Source organism: Gadus chalcogrammus, chromosome 18 (genome assembly GCF_026213295.1).
Source record: "Gadus chalcogrammus isolate NIFS_2021 chromosome 18, NIFS_Gcha_1.0, whole genome shotgun sequence".
Taxonomy (NCBI): Eukaryota; Metazoa; Chordata; class Actinopteri; order Gadiformes; family Gadidae; genus Gadus; species Gadus chalcogrammus.
In genome coordinates this window covers 14,193,043-14,216,501 of record NC_079429.1, presented here as the reverse complement: position 1 = coordinate 14,216,501, position 23,459 = coordinate 14,193,043, and the positions used below count along the sequence as shown (strand labels likewise).

The window sequence follows — 23,459 nt, the reverse complement described above, 5'->3', positions numbered from 1 at the left end:
CTTGTTCACTTAACTTAGTACACAAGCCAGCCCTCAGCAGAAAGGTACTATGAATGAGAACCAATGGGACACTAAAACAGTCTTATGACTTTGTTCATATTATTATCATTATTGGAAATGTTTTTCCTTTTAAAAGGTCATGGTCGTACCATCACTGTATCCTCACCACTTTCATTGGCCTCATGTTGGAAACTCCAGAGAGAGGGACGCAGACAGACAGACAGACAGACAGACAGACAGACAGACAGACAGACAGACAGACAGACAGACAGACAGACAGACAGACAGACAGACAGACAGACAGACAGACAGACAGAGTCAGAGATACTTGGAGAGGGAGAGAGACAGAGAAGGACAGCAGCAGAGAAAGGGACAGAGTGAGACAGCGAGAGAGAGACAGAGAGTGCCAGTGAGACAGATAGACAGAGAGAGAGACAGAGACAGAGAAAGAGACAGACAGCTGAAGAGAGAGACGGAGAGAGACAGACAGAGAAAGAGGGCGAGCGAGGGAGAGCTGACTCTGACTCTTACTCCACAGAGTGAGTGTCAGTAACATGCAGTGTGAGCAGTGAGCTAGATATAATGATGCCGCGTCCCTGATTCAGAAACCGCTCAGCTCTCGACAGGCTGCTCTTTTGTCTGTTGTTTACACATAGTCCCGTTCCGTCAGACATTCTTTATTTTTGCCTCCCAAACAATATGCGAAACACACAAAACAGCTTACATAGTAGCTGTGGAGCATCGGCCTAATTCAATTATACCTTTTCAATCGGTAGGCCTGTTGTCATGTGGATCGGGGGAAGTCTCCCATCCTCATTCGGTTTACTTCTTGAGAACCGCACGATTCGGCAAGTCCCCCTCGGTCGCTACATACCATGGTATTGACGTATTCCCTGTCAGTGCAGCGTTCTGTCCTCAAAAGATGAGTGAAACATCGTTGTTCCCCTTAATGTTGGCATGCAGAGAGGGATATGAAACACAATGAGTCGCTGGTGAATCCTCCCCAACGTTCAGGGACGTCTGGCCCAATTATTTTGATTTTATAGTGCTTCCTTTTCCGTTGCGAAAGTGGGTCAGACAGACAGGTAGCTGAAATGCTACCTGAAATACTAGATTAGAAGTTGATATAGTTTAAATGACAGCCCCATTTTGAAATATGGCGTACTGTCACTGATTTGCAGGTGCTAAAAGCTGGATGCTATAAAACTCTGATTTAGTTACATTAGAGCCGTCCAGTCTTTTGCCCTGGAGCTTAATATCGAACGGTAAACCAGGGCGTGTTCTTACTGAAAGCTTAGCTGCAGCAACCTTTGGAAGCAACCCAAAGCACTTGCAGTAGAAGGGTGGTCTAAGAATAGGTGTACTTGTCTCTTCCCGCCAGGAAAGGGACCCAGCAGAGACCTTAGGACTGACCTTTTGGGGAATCTGCAGGCGATAAGAGAGGGTTTTTGTCACTGGGTGTGGACCGTTTTTGTCTCTCTATGTGACCTTTCATGATCCAAAGAGACTTATTGAGCGTTCATCATGTTGCTGATCTTACCATTCCACACGGCCTACTTTCTGTCTGCTCGCAATTAATTAAAAGAGGAAATATTCAGAAGGGGTTTCACAGTCCAGGTCACATGCGTTTGCAAGAATGTGCTTCGGTTTTCTTAATCACAATTTTGAATATCGTAAGCCAATCAGAGTGTTTTTTACATTCCATCTGCCTATGTCATCTATTTCACTGAGGCATGACTGACACTAAATACAAGATGAACCTTGAAATATTCCTTGTATAGGCATTTACACTATGGAGGCTAACAATATGCTGACATATGGAATAAAAACACATCCAGCCATGGGGGTAACTTGGAGAGGCTGAGGTGTCTCTAGGTGCCGACGCCACAGCATTCTCCGGTGAGGACCCAGATAGCTTAACACCGACTGCAGTCATAACAACAGCACTGAAATGTGTGCAATGAAAACAGCATGCCAGCTAAGGCCACCACTACCTTGTTAGGACAACAGAACCAAAACTGTTGAAGTGAAGAATAAATAAACAGCATAGCGCCGGGGAGAAACATTTATCCTGCTCGCGCTAGTCAAGGGAATGGCACGTGAGTAAGAACCTGTATTATTCTTCTGGTGTCAAAATACCCTGGGATAACACATCCATCCTACAATTGCTCGGTTTTGCATGGCATGGCCGCAGACCTATTTTGGAATTGTTTGATGAAGTAGGGGACCAACTATTTTATATGAAGCACATTCAACGACGGAAAGAAAGAGTCTCATTTACTTTGACACCACATTGGCGTTACATAGGATAGGATAGGATGGTCTTTGTTGTCCCCGGGGGGCAATTCGGTTGGCAGAAAGTAGTTAACACACCCAATTCACATCATTCAATAAAAAATAAAGGTATAAACATAAATACAAATAACATACAGTAGATGTCATCCTGATAAAACTGCAATGAGATATAATGCCCAAAATCGACTCGTCTTGTGGAGTTTATGATGTGTGTGTGTGTGTGTGTGTGTGTGTGTGTGTGCGTGTGTGTGTGTTCCCTCACCAGCTGATGAGGCCGGCGCTGACGGCGGACCACGTGACGCAGCAGGAGCCCTTCTTCTTGGTGTCGCCGGGGTCCTCGTCGTCCCTGCGGGCGCAGCACAGGCAGCTCAGGTAGATGGCCAGGAAGAGCAGGTTGAGGCCCAGGCCGGCCGCCGCCACGCAGCCCAGGAAGATCAGCGACTGTGGGGGGAGGAGCGGGGAGAGAGGGGGGTGGAGGAGATGGAGGTAAGGAGCTAGATGTTGCGGCGGGAACACGATGCAAGGGAGAGGGAGGTTGTCGCGATGTGCAATAATGTTTAATATTTTAAATATTCAATCTCAAATGGTTAAAAAACTTAAATAACTATAATCCAATCCAGGCCTTTAATAAAACACAATTGATTTTAGGCTTAATACATGGATGGTTTTGTTGGAAGAAATTCACACTTTACAGCAGGATGTGTATTTCCCTGTTCACTTTCCATAGGGTTCTATCTGCAGCAATAATATTAGTTATTGAAATATTCTGCAAATGCATTTATCAACGCCTGACGCCGTGAAAACAGGATCTTGTTCCAACCTTACAAAGTTGATTGCAGCCTTTGCCACGGTCCCGAGCTAAAAGTGGCTCAACGTTTGATGAACAGGCTGGAGTAAATTGACCTTGAACCACAACTGTACAATCAAAACTAATCAATTCAGTGTTTGCTACTTGTTTAGTGCAGGTAAACACTTCTCTATCTAGAATTGACGATTTTGCTCAAAACATGGTCAAAAGAGACTGTCTTTAGTAACTTTATATAATATAGTTATATTATTATAAAATATAATCTTTTTATGAATGTTCTAATCGTCTCTCCCGCCTTAAATCCCCCTCTAAAAAACATAGTATAACACCTTCCTCAACCTGCAAAAACTTTTCCAACTGAAAACGTCTCATTGAGTCATACACGCTGACGCCTTCTCTGAAAAGGAGAAGGAAGGGCGTCCTGGGCACCAGGCTGTCAGCAGACAGTCCGGGCTCACGTCACATGACTTCATAGTTCACATGGCTCCCAAACATCACGCACATCCCCCAGAATGCATTCATTTCTAGAAAGTGTGTGACAGCTGCTGGAGCGGGGGTTGGGGGGGGGGCTAATGGGACTTTAGCAGCGGTAAATTTCAGGGGGTCCAGGTGAGGGGGAGAACTGTGCCTGACACCACGCTCAGAGTGAGCGAAACAAGGTCAGCTCTGTTGTCCCTCTCCCTCTCCCTCCCGGCTTCCCTCTCCCATCCCTCCCCTTGTGGCAGAGTGTGCGTACGAGGGGAAGAGCCACGCCAGAAATAGCAATGAGCTTTAACAGTTCTCCCCCTCATTTTGGCGTTGGTAACGACTCCAGATGGCGAGATGTGGGTCCTCCGTGGGCTTCCCCTTCCTCTTTTAATTTGTCTGAACTCTGATTCTTTTTTTTTGGTTTAAGGAGTGGAGCCATCTGTTTCCTAGCTGCGTTTAGGGTTTGGAAGTTGACATCCCCCCACCCCCCTTCCCTCCTGGGCCCCCCCCCCCCCACCCAATGAAAATGCAGCTGAATCTGACGTTCTGTCAAAGACGGCTCACAAATAGACTCACATTCACGTTCTTCTTCTTCTCACTTTCTTTGCCCTTTTTTTCATTTCACCTTATTATAAGAGAACCTCAGTTCAGAAAGGTACACATCTCAGGAAGGGTTTTCCCCTCCGCCTGGTCGTCATGGAAACCCCCCTGTCCTGTTTGTGTTTTTCGACTTCCTAACTCCCTGGGCCCCTTTTCACCAGATACACACACACACATACACACACTGACAAGACGCACACACAGACACGCTCTAGCCCCTCCCCCCCAGCCCATCCTCCATCCATCTGCCGGGGTAGGAGTGGTTTATCATGTCCCATTTCACGACCATCAGCTGCTTCAATCAATATCCAAGGGGGGGGGGGGGAGTGACGTAATTGACCCATGGCTCACCCCCCAAATGGTGATAAGAGCGTGAGGAATGGATGTGGCAGTACTTGCACAACGAGAGAGAGAGAGAGAGAGAGCTTGTGAGAGAGTGCGAGAGAGAAAGAGAAAGAGAGAGAGATGTGTGTTTCGGTTGGCTGAGATGTGCATAATAAATGTGATGGAGACATACTGTATGTCTTCGAGTGTGTACACATGTGTGAGCGTTTGTGTGTATGTGTGTGCGTGTGGGTGTATGTGTGTGTCGGAGGGTAATTGAGCTTTGGGGATGGCCTCCTACCCATACAAGAGGAGCCTCATTTTCTGGATGCAGTCACACACCCCCCACACACAAACACACACGCACACAACACACACGCACACAAACACTCACACACAGACGTAGACAAGCAAACAGGAACATACACACCGTGGCGCTCCCGTCGCTATGGTAACGGGCAGGTTAACTAGGTGCCCTGGTGTGGGGTGCGGGGCATGGGAGAGAAGGGGGGCGAATTACCACAGTCTGTTTGAGTTAGCCAGCGTGTGATTGGCCGGTCCAAATGTACCCTGGTCCCGTGTTCCCAGGCCGTTGTCGAGGGGGTACCGAGCAGAGAGGGAGCGCAAAGCAGGAGCAAAGTGGTTTCCCATGTTTGGAAGTTCACTGAGAGAGCTTCCAGACCCAAAGAAGAGCGAAGAATTTCTGCGAATGCGTATAGTTGCATTATTCTGGCGTAAATGCTGTTATTTAAAGAGGCCACTCAATGCACACACCTGCCTGACAGGAGCAGAGATCGGAGCTAAGGGCTGTTGGGAGGAGCGATTGATTAAGAGGCTGCTCTGGAAGCACTGAGCTTCAGGGAGAGGCTGGCCCTGCACGCTGTAATGGATTCTGACTCGCCTGCCACTGTCCTTTCGGCCCAGGTAGAGGAATAGGGCGCAGCAACGGGGGCTTTTCAATTATGCAGCATCCATCCAGTGAAAGGACGCGCACGCTCCCACCAACAAGCAAACGCACACACATACATGCATGCGAGGGACCGGGAGCACCCTAACACACGTACATGCCGAACCCAACGCCAAGGAAAACTGCATCATGTCAATGCTCCATTAAGTCTTCAAAAACCATCCATCTTTTCTGACGATGCATTTCCGCCCTTTTGTCAAATCAAATTGTCAGCTCGGGCCCACTGAAGCGCTTTCAGTCAGTTAGCCCCCTCTTCGCTTGCTTGTTGTTGTTATGGTCTGACACTGAGAGTGTCTCCCTCTCCCTCTCTCCCCCTCCCTCTCCCTCCCCCCTCTCTCCCTCTCTCCGCTGCAGGCAACAATGACAGAAGAAAATAAGGAAGGAAGATCCAGCTGAGCCGAAACCCAATCCCTCAGAGACCCAGTGAGAGAGTGAGAGAGACATAGAGAATAGAGAGAGAGAGAGAGAGAGAGAGAGAGAGAGAGAGAGAGAGAGAGAGAGAGAGAGAGAGAGAGAGAGAGAGAGAGAGAGAGAGAGAGAGAGAGAGAGATGGGAGACAGAGAGAAATGTGTTAAGAGTGTGTGTGTGTGTGTGTGCGTGTGTGCTTCTGTGTGCGTTTGTGTGCAGGAGAAGTGAAGACAAAGGGTGAGCCACATCGCGGTAACCTCAGACAGATGAGCCTCCTCATTACACACAACGTGGCCTGATGTTCTTCCGCTCAGAGCCCACAGAGAATGACTGGGCTCAGCCCTCGGGGTGGGGACATTACAAATGATCTGTGTTCCTATACAGCGACATACATTTCATACCCAAAGACGAACACAAACCTCCTCGACACGAAGAGCAGGCCCTAACGTAAGCATGTCCCGAAAGGAGGAATAATGGACTTAATACAAGAGCCTGCGGGCACTTAAAGCGAGCACAATAAATACACTCACGGAGCACAGCATTTACAATAATTACACAGCTACACACACATACACAGACACACACACACACACAGCTGTAGAGAAGCACACCGTGGTATGGTTCTCCCAGATACAGCCTCCCCATGACTGGAGGGGAATTATTTTCAATTTATCTAATTTCATCCATGTATCTTCACGAGCATCGTGAAATCTAACTTGACGACAAACTATCGTTGACTTTCCTAATTGCATACCCACCCATGAGATGATAGCAGGATATTGAATCCATACATAGATATCCTTTCCTTGCCCTTCTCGCTCTCTCAATTGGAAAGTGTCCGATCCATTTAGGTATATATTTAGTGTGTTGGGGATCCATTTGTAGGTACAACCAGACACGCCCCATTGATTGTGTCTGGTCAGCCATGTGATGACCTGAGATCGGTTGCTTTTGGACCCATCGATCTGACATTTGGAGGTCGAGACGGTGTAATGTCTTCTGGGTTCTTACCAACATGGCAGGGGGGAGAAGGGCAGCAAGGCTACCCTGAAGACACGGGTATAACCCCAGGTTAACAAGCCTACGATGGAGAGACATCACAATCAGCACACTGCGTACTGCGGTTCACCTGCTGGACCCTGGCCAGAGACAAACCTAAGAAGTAGTTTGTGGGATGTGTACGTCTCCCTCACTTACGAACACAACGTGAAGCGCACGTGTTATATACAGTTCTATTTATAACTTGGGCGGCGGTGACCATAATTAATGCATGTGGATGGAAAACCCAAAGCATCTGTTGGAATGCGAGTGCAATAAGCTCCGGCTCGTCATCGCCATGGTGATCGTAGGAGCGTCGTCACCGCCAGCTTGGAACTTGGAAGTGGCGCTGAATGTGTCGCCAGGCCCCGGCGCAGCCTAATTCCAGAGGCCTGGTCACACAGGTTGTGGACAGCTGTGTGCTGCAGAGGAAATGTGTTCCCCACACGTGTGTGTGTGTGTGTGTGTGTGTGTGTGTGTGTGTGTGTGTGTGTGTGTGTGTGTGTGTGTGTGTGTGTGTGTGTGTGTGTGTGTGTGTGTGTGTGTGTGTGTGCGCACTGTGGACACCTCCTTAGTTTGTGAAGTGTGGAGTTGCTTGAGAGAATCTGTTTTGGAAGACCAAATAAAACGAGCCTCCGAAACTAAGACATCTGGGAGAGGCAGAGCGTTAATTAAAATGAAGATAACGCAATAAATAACCCCTTGACTTCCAAGGATCGTCTCGATTCCCTCCTTCTACTGTACTCAGAATGGAACTGTATTCAGCGGAGCTGTAATGGTCCTCTGTTTAGGAGCTGTGTACTGAAGCATACTGAAACCATGTAAAGGTTGGTACACCCCCAAGCCCAAGATAATCACGCCCTCCCGCCCACTGTCAGCCCCATGCTGGGAGGTCTTCAGCTGTGCCTGAGAAAAGTGTGAGGGGCATGGGATGTAGGAGTGGGTGAGTGGGGTGCAGCAGCCATCCCCATGGTGAGCTACAGCCCCGAGTCCCAGCAGGGACTGCTGGGTAATGGATGAGCTGGGAGGGGGGGGGCTGAGAGAGTCTCCCTCTTCAACGATATAATGCTCTGCAGCACAGCAGTGGTCACGGACACAGAGGAGAACCAAGGCTTGGTTAAGCGCTGCAATCTTCCCACTTGTCATCAGATGATTTCCTACAACGGACAATTTTCTCATTTGAAGTGGAAATTGACGGTGGTCTTTCCTCACTCTCCGAGTCTATAAGATTAGAGAGTCATATGTTAAGCCCTGATGGGATATGTGGGATTATGACACTTACACATGCACGACTACACGGACATGTGTTAAATCTACCCTTATTTGGAACCCTATTTGAACCTTGAGGCATAAGCCCATCAGCCCTGGGGATCGAGTTGGCCTGGTTCCCCCGCCCCCAACAGAAGTAGCCCCGCCTCCTTTGACTGCTGGGGTGCAGCGCAGCCTCCATTGTTGTTTTCCTGGGGGGCAACGGGGCCTTCCTTGATCACACCCCCCCTGGCTGCCTGACGGAAAGACCAGTCCTCTGGGGCACAAAACAACATCTATAACGTCTAGCTACCAGACAGCAGAACACCATGCAGCCAAACCTTGAAACTGTTCAATAATGCAGCCTCACTTGTAGAATCACTATTGATTTTAAACTGTTGTTGACAGTGAAGAATTTCGTTCAGGACCATTCAATTCTGTATGGATGGTCTGTAGGACTGAGTGAAAGGATGGCGGCTGCATCTATAGAATGACCAAGCCACCCATAGCATCCATCCATCTATCAGGTAATGCAAATCACAGACATTAACGCACTATGGAGACAGATTGAGGTCAATTAGCCACTGCAGGGCCCGCGGGGAGTGTGTGTGTGTGTGTGTGTGTGTGTGTGTGTGTGTGTGTGTGTGTGTGTGTGTGTGTGTGTGTGTGTGTGTAGTGTGTGTGTGTGTGTGTGTGTGTGTGTAGTCTATGTGTGTGTGTGTGTGTGTGTGTGTGTGCGTGTGTGTGTGTATGAGCATGACGACATGGGGAGAAGTGTGCACCATCACAGTGCTTAACTACACACAAGTAGGCTTGCACACACATTCACACAGACACACGCCAGCACTCATGCACACAGTAGATATGATATGAAAAGGCAGTGGAAATGGAGAAATGGAATTGGTTTCTATTCAATGATGCAATGTGACCAATTATTTTCATTGCATTGCGAGCAGAATGGCAAGAAGCTCTAAACATAATTTCAAGATGAAAAAAAAAAATTCCTTTGACACAAGAATACTGTGTTGACTCTGTATAAAAGTAAAAAAGGGCCGCTCCTCCAAGTATCAAAACGTGAGGGAGGCCAAAACAAAAATGCTATTAAGAATAGCATTTTCTCGCTCCTGCACAAGACGTGAATTCAACCTTCAACTTGCAGATCTCAACACATCGGTTTGCATTTATTCATTTCATTTCTACTGGAGAAATGGATGGAATGAGAGAGAGAGAGAGAGAGAGAGAGAGAGAGAGAGAGAGAGAGAGAGAGAGAGAGAGAGAGAGAGAGAGAGAGAGAGAGAGAGAGAGAGAGAGAGAGAGAGAATGTCTGGAGGATGGAAATTGTTTGGATGCGTTCGAGTGGAACATTGTTTCTATGAAGGAAAAATGAGGAGGGAGGGATGATAGATGAGTAAGTGTGTCTGTATGCTTCAGTTATTAAATGCTAAACAATTGCATCTCATCCAATTACCTGGTACTTTTTTGAGTGCTCTTTAATAAAGAACACTTTTCAGAAGGAGGCGGAGGATGGATACATTGAATAACTAAAACAGAATGTTTTATTGTCCCGTGCAGGAGACGCTGACTTGCAGTGTTTTGCAGTTAAGAGTAGCCGTTACTTTAGAAGTATGGTTCATCGTAAGTATTGACACACCCTATTTGTGAAATAAACTCCAATGGTTAGGTGCATTAGTATATGACACGTCGTTCATGGCATAATCTCATAAGAGGTTTGTATGCTCTTTTTTTTTAAAGCATGGCATTTCTTATCTGGAAAGGTACAACCCCACCCACTTTTATAGCCTATTCTAATCCATCCAGTCTATTATTGATAACCGCTGGTTTTCCATTTTAACATTGCAGCATTCCTTTTGATGAATGTCATGAGGTTAAGCAATAACCAGAATTAAGTTGCATCTTGAACATGAGTGACACAATGGTTGGCATTCGTCTCGAAGACAACAAACATCTAATGTAGAAACAGTCCACTACAAGAGGATATTCCAGGCCGGGCTTTCCTACTGCAGTCCATATCAGCAGTCGTCATAGAGGAGGTGTCAACGAAGGGGTGCACTGTGTTACAATGAAACAATCAGACTGCAGATGTGAGCAGATGCAGGTATAGCTACCTGCTATCAGCTTGTTTAATGACCCGCTGGAACCCACTCTACCTCCCTGTTTGCCTGATGCTGGTTATGCGGTTGCTGGCCTGTGTTTGGTTCTCTGCTATGTGGTGTTGGCGAATATCATTCCCCTGGGGCGATCGATACAGGGATTATGCTTATGTGTCGGGAAGATGACGATTATTATTGGTTCATGAATGCTTCTATTGAAGATCACGAGAGACGCTAGGCTGCAGAAGCCCACTTGAGTGCCTGTGTCTATCCATCACTTTCATAAGTACGCATTAAAGACGAGTATGGGTGTGTCCGCTGAGACTGCAGCGAGGCGTTTTCTGTGGTTTCCAGTCAGGGAACACGGTGACTTCTCAGGGACCCTGGGAACACAGGGGGAGGCTGCGTTGTGGATTATGGGATGAGAAGGTGCATGACATTGGGTCACTGGGTGACTCGGATGATTAGTGGAAGCTTAAGTTCAGTTTTGGAAAATAAGCAACGTACCAAGCCAGAGGGGACCTGGGACCAGCACGTTCTGAGCATCTCTGGTGCGCACAAAGGTTATAACACGTTTTGCTCTCCGAATGGTTCAGAAAGTTTGGTTTTAAACTGTCACATGCAGTACAAACTATGTTGAGTGACATCATTGTGCATTGGAGTAGGCCAATCGGATACAAGGGTTGCATAATCTGTGCTATCTGGGTGAATGCGGCTCAAGGACGCCGATTTCCGTGTTTGAAAAGAGTCACACAGAGAACAGTTTGTCAATATTGACAAAAAGGTACAGTCCAATATTCAGTGGTTGATGTAGTTCAGGCCTGTCACTTTTAATAAACAACAACTAAAAAGTTTCAAGCTTTAACAAAAAAGAATAAGAATTGCATTATTACATGTTATCCATAGAATGGATGGTACTTTACACATTAAACATTTAAAAAGGAACACATATGAAAAAAAGACCCACCCATTTCTACAGCCATACTCAGGAATGCAATGAATGCATGCAACAACGCACTCAGAAAACTAGGTTCCTGCACTATTTCTGTCCCAGCTCGCTCCATTCTCTCTGATTGTGGCCTCCTTTCATCCTGAGGTCCTCGGCACAGAGATGCTGAGTCACAAACAGCCCATCAGTCCCCCTCCACTCCTCAGGTAAAGACTGCATGATGATCACTGAGCTGGGGTGAGTATTATGACGGGCTCCTGTTTACAGTGACTTCTAATTTTGACATTTAGATGGGATGATCCAAAGCCACTTAAACTGAATTCAGAAGCATACAATAAAATATGATAAAATATAATATATAATGCATTATGGAGAAGGTAGGTGGCTAGGCATCTTTCAGGTAGCTTGTGGATACATGGGATCGAAGCCGGTACCCTTTTAGAAGGGGAGCTTCTGAACAGACTGGCCAATACACCATCCAGGTCCATGGCTCCTGGGTTTGCAAGCCCCCATAGAGTCCACTGTATCTGGATCTTTTTCATTGAACATTTCAACATAAAAGTGAGATCAGGCCAAGTAATCCAATTACTGCCATCCCATAATTGACAAGACTAGCGGCGGCATGGGGATGGGGCCGTTGTGACAGAAGAGGAGGACTTAGGACTCAGCCATCTCTCTCACACACACACACACACACACACACACACACACACACACACACACACACACACACACACACACACACACACACACACACACACACACACACACACACACACACACACACACACACACACAGCTAACAAAAGCAACACAGTGAGTGCCTGACCCCTTGGCCCTTGCATTCCATGGCATTGTACCGGCCGAAGGGGGGGTTTTTAGAAGACAGGCCCATTCCACATCCCCTGCCACAACACTGGGCTTCCCCGGCAGAGAGTATGTCTGGCCTTCCTGCTCAATGCTCGCCGCTCAGCGTTGTGTCTGCCCGTGAGCGCCGGTGGCATGCATTGTAGAAGAAGTGCTGAGGTTACAGGATCCTCTTTATGCCAGTCTGGTTCCAGTTGTGAATAACTCTGTGGTCAATCTTAATCGGACCACATCACATTATATTAAATTGTGTGGCAAGCAGTGGTGTTATAACATGAAGCAAGGCGACGGGTCAAGTGGTGGTTAACCACATGCATCACGACTGTGGTTACCATTGTGTTCATAATAAGGGGGCTTGTAACCACTTCATGGACGCTGGAATATAAACTGTCTGTAGAGGCTTGATAATGCAAGAGGCTTGCTTTTTTTGTTCAGCAAGTTCACATTGGCCTCGTTAAAGAAGCAAAGGATGTAACACTGCTATTGCTGGCAAGAATATTCCCAATTAGACATGCTGGAACAATTACCATATAACTATGATACACTTCCAAGGTATACTATTTTCTACTTAACATACATCTTCAAAATGTCTTTGTTGTTTTGGTCTTCAACTCTCTACACCCATTATCAGCACCGCTACAGTGAAGATATCGTTCATAGCATAATTGCATAGGAGCTATTTTAAGGTTCATCTTGTCAAATAGATGACTGAGGGAGATAAAGATTGTGGAATGTAAGAACTATTTGATTGGTTAAGGATAAAGCCAATGAGGCACAGTGAATCAGCAGCGTTAGGAAAGCAGAGTGAGGTTAGATATCACATTTGGCCAAAATTTGACGTAGGCAATTATGCTATGAGGCTAACGTTATGAGACAGGACAGACCACCAAGTTCTGTGGAAAATTACTTTTACTTTTTTTTGTTTGGGACGGTTTCGCCATGTCCATCTGAGTCACAGCAGGACACACGCGCACGCGCACGAACACGCACACACTAAAACTAGTGTTTCTCCATGGCTGTCCCACTTGTCGCTCAGGCCCGTTTATTCCCATGGCTATGCACTGGGCCTATCCCGAACAGGGACTGGTCTTTTACTAATTGAAACAGCGTACAGTAATAAAACTCCCAAGTTATAATTATCTTTAATATCGACTTAACCTCCTGCGTTTACAATGTACTGGTCTATAGAGAGCTCCCTGTGACCCGTGTACAAAGAAAGAAGCGTGACATTTCTCTATTTTAACGCACATCGGTCTAACTTTACCAGTTTAATTAAAAAACCAACCTGGCTGGAGAGCTATAACTGAACGCTCCAGACCCGGCATGCTTCTCACAAAACTCGCTTTTGTTTCATTTACATAAAATCCAAAATATCCAAAACGTGACTTCAATTTGGTCTTGGCATACATGGACAATACGGGTATACATAGTTGATGAATGACACGCATAGGCACAGGAGATAATTCCTCCCAATACCGGAGATAGTCATCACATAGGCCTACATGTTTACATCAATCTTAACCGGGTGCAACCATTAAGATTTGCAGAGCATTTACACTTTTATGTTATATAAATGCATTGTGGGCATCTCATGATCCCCCCTACTAACCTGCTGGTAGCTCTCGTCCTCGGGCTTAAAGCTGTTGTCTATTGGCTGCAATCTCAGGTTTATGTGTGGGAAATTGTGCAGCCAATAAGTCCACCAAGGTGCAATGTAATCCACCCGGGCCGAAGACATTTTCGTCTCCCAAAAAGTTTCTTAAATAAATGAGATTGGCTTTACCACACGGGCAGTTCAGTCAGCCTCCCATGATCCCTCTATACAGTCTCAATGCAAACAAAGGAAAGAAAAACCTTGTTTTTTGGGGATAAAACATAGTCCAATGCAAAGTAAATGCATGTAGAAGCGGTTAGTAGGAGCGTAAAATGTATTCCAAACGCGGTTTTTGATAAAGAAACAGAAATCAGTGCACGTCCATGTCCTCGGTTAAAGATCCCAAGCACCTGCCAGCTGGACGAACTAAAGTCGCTCTGGCGGAGCAGGGTCCGGAGCTCAGACACCGCAGCCAGAGGGAAGGCGCAACATAGGCTGGGGTAGGACCAGTGACGAGGGTCGGAGAACCAATGTTCATGGATATTTTTTGCCAATCCTAAAGTAAACGGATTTGATGCAGTTTAACATTCGAACAGAATACTAAATTATTTATTTGTGGAGAATTTGAATATTCCTTCTTCCCTCTAGCGGGCGGTTATGAGAAGCGCAGTTATATGGAATAATAACTTTGAATCCATAATGCATCCTCCCAATACGAAAACTTACTTATACAAATACGCAAGCATAAAGTTGCAGCTTTCTAGTACTTCCTCTACAGGCCTTGTAAGTGACTCCAGCATTGAAGATTCATAGTGAGTTTCACATTTGTCATAATTTAACACTAAATATGCAATTTATTACCATCAAGACTCCGATATCCTTTCTATATTGTAGCACTTAACAGTTGGTTTTCAGATGCGCTTTTATTTACCATTAATGTCACTTTTAAGGGCATGTCTTTATTGATAATGCACTTGCTCCAAGGTCTCTTGACCAGAAGAGCCTAACAAATAACTAGCCTGGGTAGCCCAGCCATTTCTTCCGGCGAATTGAGTTCGCCCTGCACAAGGGTCTGTAGAAGAGCAACACATTTCTTTCTGCTTCAGATTCGTTTTTGCGCCGATCACCGAGCTGGCTTTTCCCCTTGGCGCGCTATTTGCTGGTCGAACACAATGACAGGGAAGCGACGGCAAGCAGCCAATCGCGTAGTCAGCTGAAGAAGGCCGTTGATAGCGCCTCTGAAGAAAATGACAGCAGCTTCCCCAGAACAACGTGCAATCTACGATTAGCTTGGTCTGGTTTTAACCAGGCTACCAAATAACTAACCTTCCAAATTATTTGGAGGCCACCTGCGGCTAAACAGTGACATCTTGTGGACAAGTTGTCGATATGTTTTACAGTGGAATAATGGGATCCTTCCTCACCCACAATAATATATCCTGGAGCAAGTTTTGGTCACAAATGTTAGTGATCACTTACATGTATAACATGGAATAAAGACGAACAAAGAAGCAGTTTTTTCCAATTTTTATTACAATGATCTGTACACAGCATTAGTCCTACTTCAGCTCCTTGACCGCCAGACCTGGAAAATAATAAAATAAGTCTGGTTAGCAAACACTCAGACTTTACTCATTACACAGATCAGGCGTCTAAGGAAATTAGTTAATGGGTCAGTAGAAGCAACAGGCCTGTTCTCTAGCAAGATTGAGTGTAGACTAGTCCGGCTGTGTTTGGACTACTTTTCATAAAGAACCATTTGCTTTAATACATGGCTCATAAACTGAACGAGCAACGCTAATGCACTGCATCAGAGTGTTACATTTGAAAAGGCATCATTAAATAGCAGGCGACAAATGACTTAAGAGCCAGTCCAAGAAGTCTCTTATAAGTCTGAAAATAAGGTTGCCCCTGACAAAAGATGCTCTTTGTCAATGCTTAGTATTCATTTTAAGCCACCAGTCAACTTTACTTTTAATTTCAATATATTTTTCAGGGCATAATAAATGAAGCACACTAAGCAGAAGACCAATTAAAAGGAACAAACAGCTGTTCTGAATGTTTCTGAACTAAGGACCAAAGAAATACAAAAATCAAATTCATAAAACTTGGCCAATTAACCAAAGGTTATTAGGACAGTTGTTTAGAGAAAATGCCCCTGAATTAAATTGGCACAGCGAAAATCTTGATCTAAACTATTAAAACTTAAGCCAACAATATTTGGTGCCGCATTACCCTCTTAATCCATTTAGGCCAAATAAATGTTTTACTGAACAGCCAAACCATCATTCAATTTTACCCTGATTAAAGGAACTACGGGGTCACAGGAGGCTACGACCCCCCCCGCCCCCCTCGATATTATACGGAAATACCCCGCTCTGCCTGGCGCATTAACACTAGTCCCCACCACGCATGGTCTTACTATACGATAGTCAGATTCAGACATCAAGTGTGAAATGTACTAGATAATATAGATAACACAAGGGTCCTTCATTGACAGCCAGTGGCTATATTTGATTTTGAAGGTGAAATCTCAGGTTTACATATTCAGGGTATCTGCAGGTTTCAGCAAGTCAAATTTAAGACTTTTTAAGACCTTTTAAATACCAACTTGAATGAAATTTAAGACCTAAAACACGCGATGGTGGGGGTTGGCAACAGACGCGAGCCAACCTCGGAAATTGACGTCTTCCAGCCAACTGTCCTTGAATTTGCAACTACCTATTGTCGCAGACTAGCTAGCAAGCACGCAGATAATCATTTATATATGCAGTTAGCAAGAAAGAAGCCTCTCTACATGTCCTTCCTGAAAAGTCCCACGAGAAAAATAAAAAAATAAATAGTGCTGCCCCGACAAATTTTTCCTCCCTGTAGCCTCTGCCCTATTTTGCATCATCAATACAAAAGCCACCAGTCAGTTTACTGTGTCGTGTTCAGTACATACCTGGGGGCAGGGACTGCTTCAGCTTCTCGGCCTTCTCCTTGTCTGTGATGACCAAGGTGTACAGGTACCTGCTGCAGCGCACCTTGAACTTGACATTGTCCTTGTTCTTCTTGATCTTAACGGCTAGAGACGACACAAGATGCATGAATTGAGACACTTCCTTTTGAAGAGGCAGACTTCAAACATGCATTCATCCAAAGTAACTCTGGGGCATTATAGCCGCTTGCCAGAAACTTAATAGCATATGTGCATAGTGCTTTAAGGGTTAGAACCAAAAGCCCTTCTGTTGGGAGTCTTATCCATTCTTCAACCACTTTATTACACAGCTTAACATTTGTTAAAGACACAAAGGCAGATGCAGTCAAGGAATTTGTGAAGCAAGGCGTTATACATTTTGATTCCTACTACAGAAAACATGTGAATTCAACAACCGATAGCATTTTAGGGACTTAATCACACACAACAGGTAAGGGGAGATAGTTTGAACACTGCAGCCCGCACTACAGGAAACATTCACTCAATAGTTCTAATGCACACATTGACGAACTACTGTACACATTGACAAACAAATGTAACAGCATTGACAAATGTACACATTGACAAACAAATGTAACAGCTTACACTTGGCATCCTTCCTCCTTGCCGTCAGCAGGAAATCTTTGATTTCTTCAATTTTTCGTGGCTGTGAATGGAACAGAAACATTAGCCAGGTTACGGAGGTGCACTGCAGTAAAGAGATACATAACGTGTGCCTGAGTGAGTGCGACTGGACTCTTAGCATCTGTACATCTTTTCAACAGCAAGCCTCTAAATCACTGGCCTGACAGCCCCAGAAGAAGACAGCTTGCACTGTTCCAATTCTCAAAGCTGTAAGCCTACCATTAAACTAGAAGGTAGTTTTTTTTAAGCATGTCATGCAAGTATATGCCTCGTACATGCAGTTTCGCGCTACAGTCAAGCGCGGCGTTATCGATCATGAGTGTTTTAAATCTAATACCCAAACACTGAGGGAAACATTCATTCACCAAACGATGTGGCGGCCCTGTCATGCTAGTAGGCTAACATGTAGCAAGCTAGCTAAACATTGACTTTAGCCAGTCAGAAGAGCCAAGGAAAGCCAAACAGAATAAGTCCGGGAGCAATTGTTATCACGTTATACCACAAAGAAAAGGGATACATGAAACAATTAGCAATGACATGCAACGAGAGGAAAGTCTTACCATGTTGCCGTGTTAGCCGACTGAAGCCTGTAGGAAAGACGCAGCAAGAATATGGAAGGTAAGTAACAATTGTTAACTACTACAGAGACATGATCATCATACAAAATGCGATACACGAAATATAATATCGGTTTTAGACATAGGACAATATATTATTCATTTTTAGAGCAGATGTTACATGATTTTATTTACGTGGAAAAAATCTTACTTACACAGTCAACCAGAGAGGGGATGAAGAGGGCGGGACTTCCGCTTAACATTCAATATATACTCGCTACGGCAGGCCACGAAGGACAAAATTAAACCAAAGCAAAACTATTATTTTATGTCGTTCGGTTGAATTCTTCCCCTTTCATTGACTGTATGTCACTCATAAAACATTCCAATAATTATTGTTATAACAATTTATTTGAATTCTATAGCAAATATGTAGTATTCCTATAACAGAGCCAGCCAATATTGATGCCCAAAATGCACTTTGTGGTTTTTACTTATGTTTAACAGCCAAATGTACAAGAGTTATTATTCCTAACTGCATCGACAATATATGATATCCAATTCAAGCCCCCCCGCCCCCTCACCCACCCACCCACCCACCCACCCACCCACCCACGCACACACACACACACACACACACACACACACACACACACACACACACACACACACACACACACACACACACACACACACACACACACACACACACACACACACACACACACACACACACACACACACACACACACACACACACACAGCCACTGTATAGGCCCTATATATCGTGCAAACAATGAATGAATAAATAATTTGATAAGGAGAGAACTTGATATCTCTATCCCAAATTCAGCATACCTTTAATGCGTGTCAGTAGAAATGAGATTCTCTCCCACTTTGTGGAATTCGTGATCGCAAGATTGTGAATGGCCATATCTATAATTAAGATCTAAATGTACATTCATCCGTATTTCAAATTGCTAGCAAGCAATTTGAAAGTATTATATTTAGATTGTTAACATATAGTTCCCTTTACAAATTAATTATTAAGGTGCGGCAAAAATGGAAGACCTTCAAGGGTTTCAGAGGCACTAGCATATTATTTATGAAAGGTAAAAGGTAAATTACTTTTTTACGGCTGCATTTGTACTGTAAGTACTCTGAACAGGCTGTTGGGATGTGATTCCTGCACATCTTTTGGATCTAAAGGCCCTCAGCCCTGGAGATAGTCATTTGTGTCAAATTGTAAATTAAAATGCGTGTCGCTCAGCTAAAACACATCTCCTAAATACAATTGGGATGCGTTAGCTATACAAAACATTTGTTTTGTATAATTATGCTGTGAGAAAAATGAGTCACTATAGAGGAGTGTGAGTTCTTATTTATCACAAGTTAGCCGACTTACTATACAATTATTTCGGTAGTTTTGCACAATTCATTGTTGTTCTTGCATTTCTTATTAAATCTGCTGTAGAGTTGTTTCAAGCCATGCATAAACATAAAAAACAGAAATGATCTGACATTCTGTGCAACATTTAATGTGATTTTTTTTTATCTAATTTGAATCTAATCTATTCAAATTGTGTTATGCGCTCTTATTAATTCAGTTTGATCGCCCACCAGTAGAATATCTGATATTCAGCTATTGGTATTGATATTCAGAGCTGCGTTACAGAGATCAGCTTAACCTTTGATGGTCTGGTGTTTGAGTGGCACGTCGGTAGCGTCTCCACCGGGTGATGCTCTCTGCAATGGCCCGATTGTTTCTTTTATAATCTATCTGATATCTGATACAGGTTGATTTACCCTAGGTGCTTCATCAGTGTTTGCAGCATTGGACCTTTTCAACCTGTGATTTTAAATATTGAGCCGCCATCTGTCACTCAAGAAGATCATTGTTGCAAAAATGTTAGAGGAGCATTTAAGGAGAAGGCCTCACACAATACGATGGATTGATCCACACATGATGGCTCAGAATAGTTACACAGGCTTCATTCAACTGTAAAATGTGTGATCATTATGCCTGTCTATGTGTCATCTCAGTTTTTGTGAGATTGTACTTGTGAAATGAACAATAATCACAATGAACTTTACTGTAGGCCTACAGTAAAGTAGATACTCAGTGTAGACAAATACAAAGAGGACATTTTTGATGCCAAATATTACACAATGTCAAACTATATAGTTAGTTAGTAAGTTAGGGTTTATTTGATAGGGACCGATACAACTCATGTGGATTTTGCACAATCCAGCAGAAAGCATCATAGTATTTGTAGCTTTAGCTCATTTCCAATGCCCGTCCCTAGAGGGGCTTTTAAAATAACATACACACAAGTATAGGACTTGATAATATATATTGAAAATGCTGTTTACAATTTCGCACTGACTTCACAGTCATTTTCACAGTAATGTTTTTTTTCTGAATGAAATAAAGATTTAAAGCTCCATCCTTGATACGACCACAGCCGTTTATTTCTTGGTATATTTATTAGTTATAGTTACATTACTACGACAGCAGAGGGCACTGGAGTATCACAGATAGAGAAGTAATCGAGTCTTCACCCCCCCCTCCCCCCCACACCCTAAAGCCCATTGAAGATGCCAGGGAGGGACCGATGCATCAACTATTCATTACTTCTCAAAGCATTGGCAAGAAGGTTGAAGGTCTCGGTTTTGCATTAATTACTGTCTACATAAACCAGACATTAACAGTACACGGAGATATACAATGTATTGTAAGGTTACAATTATTTATCAATGATCCCCACGGGTAAAATACTAGTTACCCAGATCAAGGACATCATAAGCCATAGACATCTTTCATTCAATAATCCACATCATGAAACACTGTAGCAGTACGCCCTGGACTGCAGCTTCCCACTGACCCAAGCTTCCTTCCTGTTTTCTTGCCGCAATACAAGCCTTCCCGCGTGCTTCCTCATTATCTTGGATGTATGGATTTATCCTTTTGCCTGTCTTTTAATTTGCATACATAAATTACTATTTCTCCCCTTTTCCAAAAAGGGGGGGGAATCGACGAAGTGCCCAGAGCCCCTGTTTATTTATTTACCGACTAGTTCTCACTAGCTAGTGAATTAATTGAGACACCCCCTGATATAATAGCCTTATAAACACCCCAAAACGTGGTACTAAATTAGTACCCCCCTCAAACCATAACCCCTTATTAACTGTGTAAAACAGTAATCAGAAAGGAACAAAGAGGCCCTCAAGCCTTGGGATGATGTCGGTTCCACTGAGCGGCTTGTTGAAAATGCATAGTATGGGTCGAGGGGTATGTGGCTGAGAGGCGGTGTGTTGTAAGAGACTCATAATGCGTCGGGGATGGAGTTCACGCCGCAGTTACACAGATCATGCAGGTAATGCATGGTCTGTGATACACATCGTTCCACAGCCCGAGGCCTGCATGGATGACTGCGCGAATGTCTCTATTCCTGAGCGCTAATGACTTAAGGTAAGAACAAGGCAACACAGTGTATCATCATCAGATGGACGGCAAAAAAAACCTGAGGCAAGGCAGTCACAGGGTTCCCCAAACTACCACCATGGAAGGCGGATTAAATAAATTGAGCTACTGTAGATAAGATTCCAGAGTTGCAAACAGACATTAAGAGAGCGAGAATAGAGCGGAAGAGAGGAAAGTTCGGAAAAGAAACAACCCCTAAAAAAACGTCCCGTCCCTCTTTGCTCCGTCCTTCCTAACGGTGCTTTGCCATTGAGAAGTGTTCCATCTCCCCCACCTTTGACCAAAGGGCTAAATTAATTACCTGAACCAATAACAGAAGATGTTCCCTGATTGGGCAGAAATAAACCAGGAGTGGTCTTAAATCATAAGTGTCTCACCATGGCAAAGGCAGGTGCATTCAACTGGAAACAGATATTCTCACAACGCTGCAACTCACTAATAGCTGTTCCCATTTATAAACTAACTACACTCGAACAATAAATCTTAAATCCTACCTACAGCACCTTTAAACTAAGTGATTTTCTGTGTTTGAGCATAGATTTATGTCTGCAGTCATTTTATAAAGATAAGAGTTGGCCTATATGCTCACTGCATGAGTCAGGGTCGCTGAAATGGCATCCAAGCGTGATCGTGCTTCCGAATTCTGTGTGTCGTGTGTATAGTTAACACCCACTCTCTGCCAATCTACCTGATCATCGATCGGATTGATTTGTCGAGTATTGATCCCTCTCCGGCTGGCCTTATCAGACGCAAACTTCAAGTAGACTGAGAGATGAGGGGGGGAGATTATGGGAGAGTCTGTGGGAGAGAGTCTGTTTACTCTGACAGTATCTCGGTGTACAATCTCTCCGGTCGCTGACATGGCCCAACCCTTGTAACTAGAAAGCAATGACAGAGTTTGTTGCAACGAAATAGCTTCTTTCTCTCCCGGACCTCAAAACTCTACATAGGGCGACTGTTGTGATGTTTATGTGAGTTTATGCTTCTACCCTTACCCATTGATATATATAGTTTCACAGATTTGAACCAGCTACCAGTAACAATTATTATTTTTGCCCTGCCATTGGTTGTTGGCCTGTGTGGCCAGAAGAATGTGACAAACCGAGCTCACATCCAGCCCTCCTGGCTTACTTACCTTTATAATTTCAACCGGTTTATTTTGAAATTATAAAGGTATACGCATAAACGCATAGTGCTTGGCAACCAAGCAGCGATCCCTGCCAAGTCTGAGGCAGCTAGTGTTAACCCTGACTCAACCTGGAGTCATCGTTGAAGGTGTTTCTAGGACCAGATCTGAGGATGGCGTGAAGAGTATCACCCACGCACAATGGTAAGAATGCAAATGTAATCGTAAACATGCACAGGCACCCACATACAAAAAAATAGCACACGCACGCACGCGCACGCACGCACGCACGCACGCACGCACGCACACACACACACACACACACACACACACACACACACACACACACACACACACACACACACACACACACACACACACACACACACACACACACACACACACACACACACACACACATTTTCTATAAATAAAAGGTATATTCTTGCATAATACAAACATCGTGATAAAAATGATTGCTGAAATGTTTGCATGTGACGGATCGGTTCACGGCATATAGTGAATCTCTCTCTCTCTCTCTCTCTCTCTCTCTCTCTCTCTCTCTCTCTCTCTCTCTCTCTCTCTCTCTCTCTCTCTCTCTCTCTCTCTCTCTCTCTCTCTCTCTCTCTCTCTCTCTCTCTCTCTCTCTCTCTCTCTCTCTCTCTCTCTCTCTCTCTCTCTCTCTCTCTCTCTGAATATTTATACATTTTTCTCCAGTGCTGTGCCCAACAGATAAGAAAGTATGATTGTCAAAACAAAAGGGATCTATCTTCCCTTTTCTGTAGCCCTCCAGTCGCTGTCTGTGAAAATAGATACATAAACATGTTCCTACGTTCGGCCAAGTTTCACAGAGGAAAACAAGTTTCAGAGAGCAGCTTTAACTTCCTTGAACTCAGGCTACCTCTTCCGTGTCCACTCGTCCACTCCGTGGTTTCAAAGGATTCACCATTTGCATATCGCGGATTGTTATACCGGCGCATATACTGTAGGTGTCAGGACGAGTCATAGACA

The 23,459-nt window shown here is 44.5% G+C and overlaps 2 protein-coding genes across 2 annotated transcripts in view; both read right to left on the bottom strand.

Moving 5' to 3' along the window:
* ttyh2 (tweety family member 2) overlaps positions 1-15,103 on the bottom strand; it is a 45,128-nt gene extending 30,025 nt beyond the window's left edge. Inside the window, exons 1-2 of the mRNA XM_056576778.1 lie at positions 13,693-15,103; positions 2,558-2,736 (exon numbers count right to left, since the gene is read on the bottom strand). Of these exons, the coding sequence (XP_056432753.1) occupies positions 2,558-2,736; positions 13,693-13,821 (308 nt within the window). The 5' untranslated portion in view covers positions 13,822-15,103. The remainder of the gene's footprint in view (positions 1-2,557; positions 2,737-13,692) is intronic.
* Positions 15,104-15,189: 86 nt separating this feature from the next.
* Positions 15,190-18,135, bottom strand: rpl38 (ribosomal protein L38). Its single transcript, XM_056576780.1, has 5 exons — positions 18,054-18,135; positions 17,842-17,868; positions 17,243-17,303; positions 16,622-16,744; positions 15,190-15,262 (listed from the first exon to the last, which is right to left on the bottom strand). Exons 2-5 carry the CDS (start codon positions 17,842-17,844, stop codon positions 15,237-15,239), a joined length of 213 nt encoding a protein of 70 aa, XP_056432755.1. The 5' UTR covers positions 17,845-17,868; positions 18,054-18,135; the 3' UTR covers positions 15,190-15,236.
* Between the last annotated feature and the right edge of the window lie 5,324 nt (positions 18,136-23,459).

What these genes read in the sequence shown, in the direction of transcription:
- rpl38 (XM_056576780.1), bottom strand. An exon ending in AAGGAGGAAGGATGCCAAGT is followed by an intron (nt 16,745 to 17,242) that starts GTAAGCTGTTAC and finishes TGTCGTCTCTAG; the next exon opens with CCGTTAAGATCAAGAAGAAC. An exon ending in GAAGCAGTCCCTGCCCCCAG is followed by an intron (nt 15,263 to 16,621) that starts GTATGTACTGAA and finishes ATTATTTTCCAG; the next exon opens with GTCTGGCGGTCAAGGAGCTG.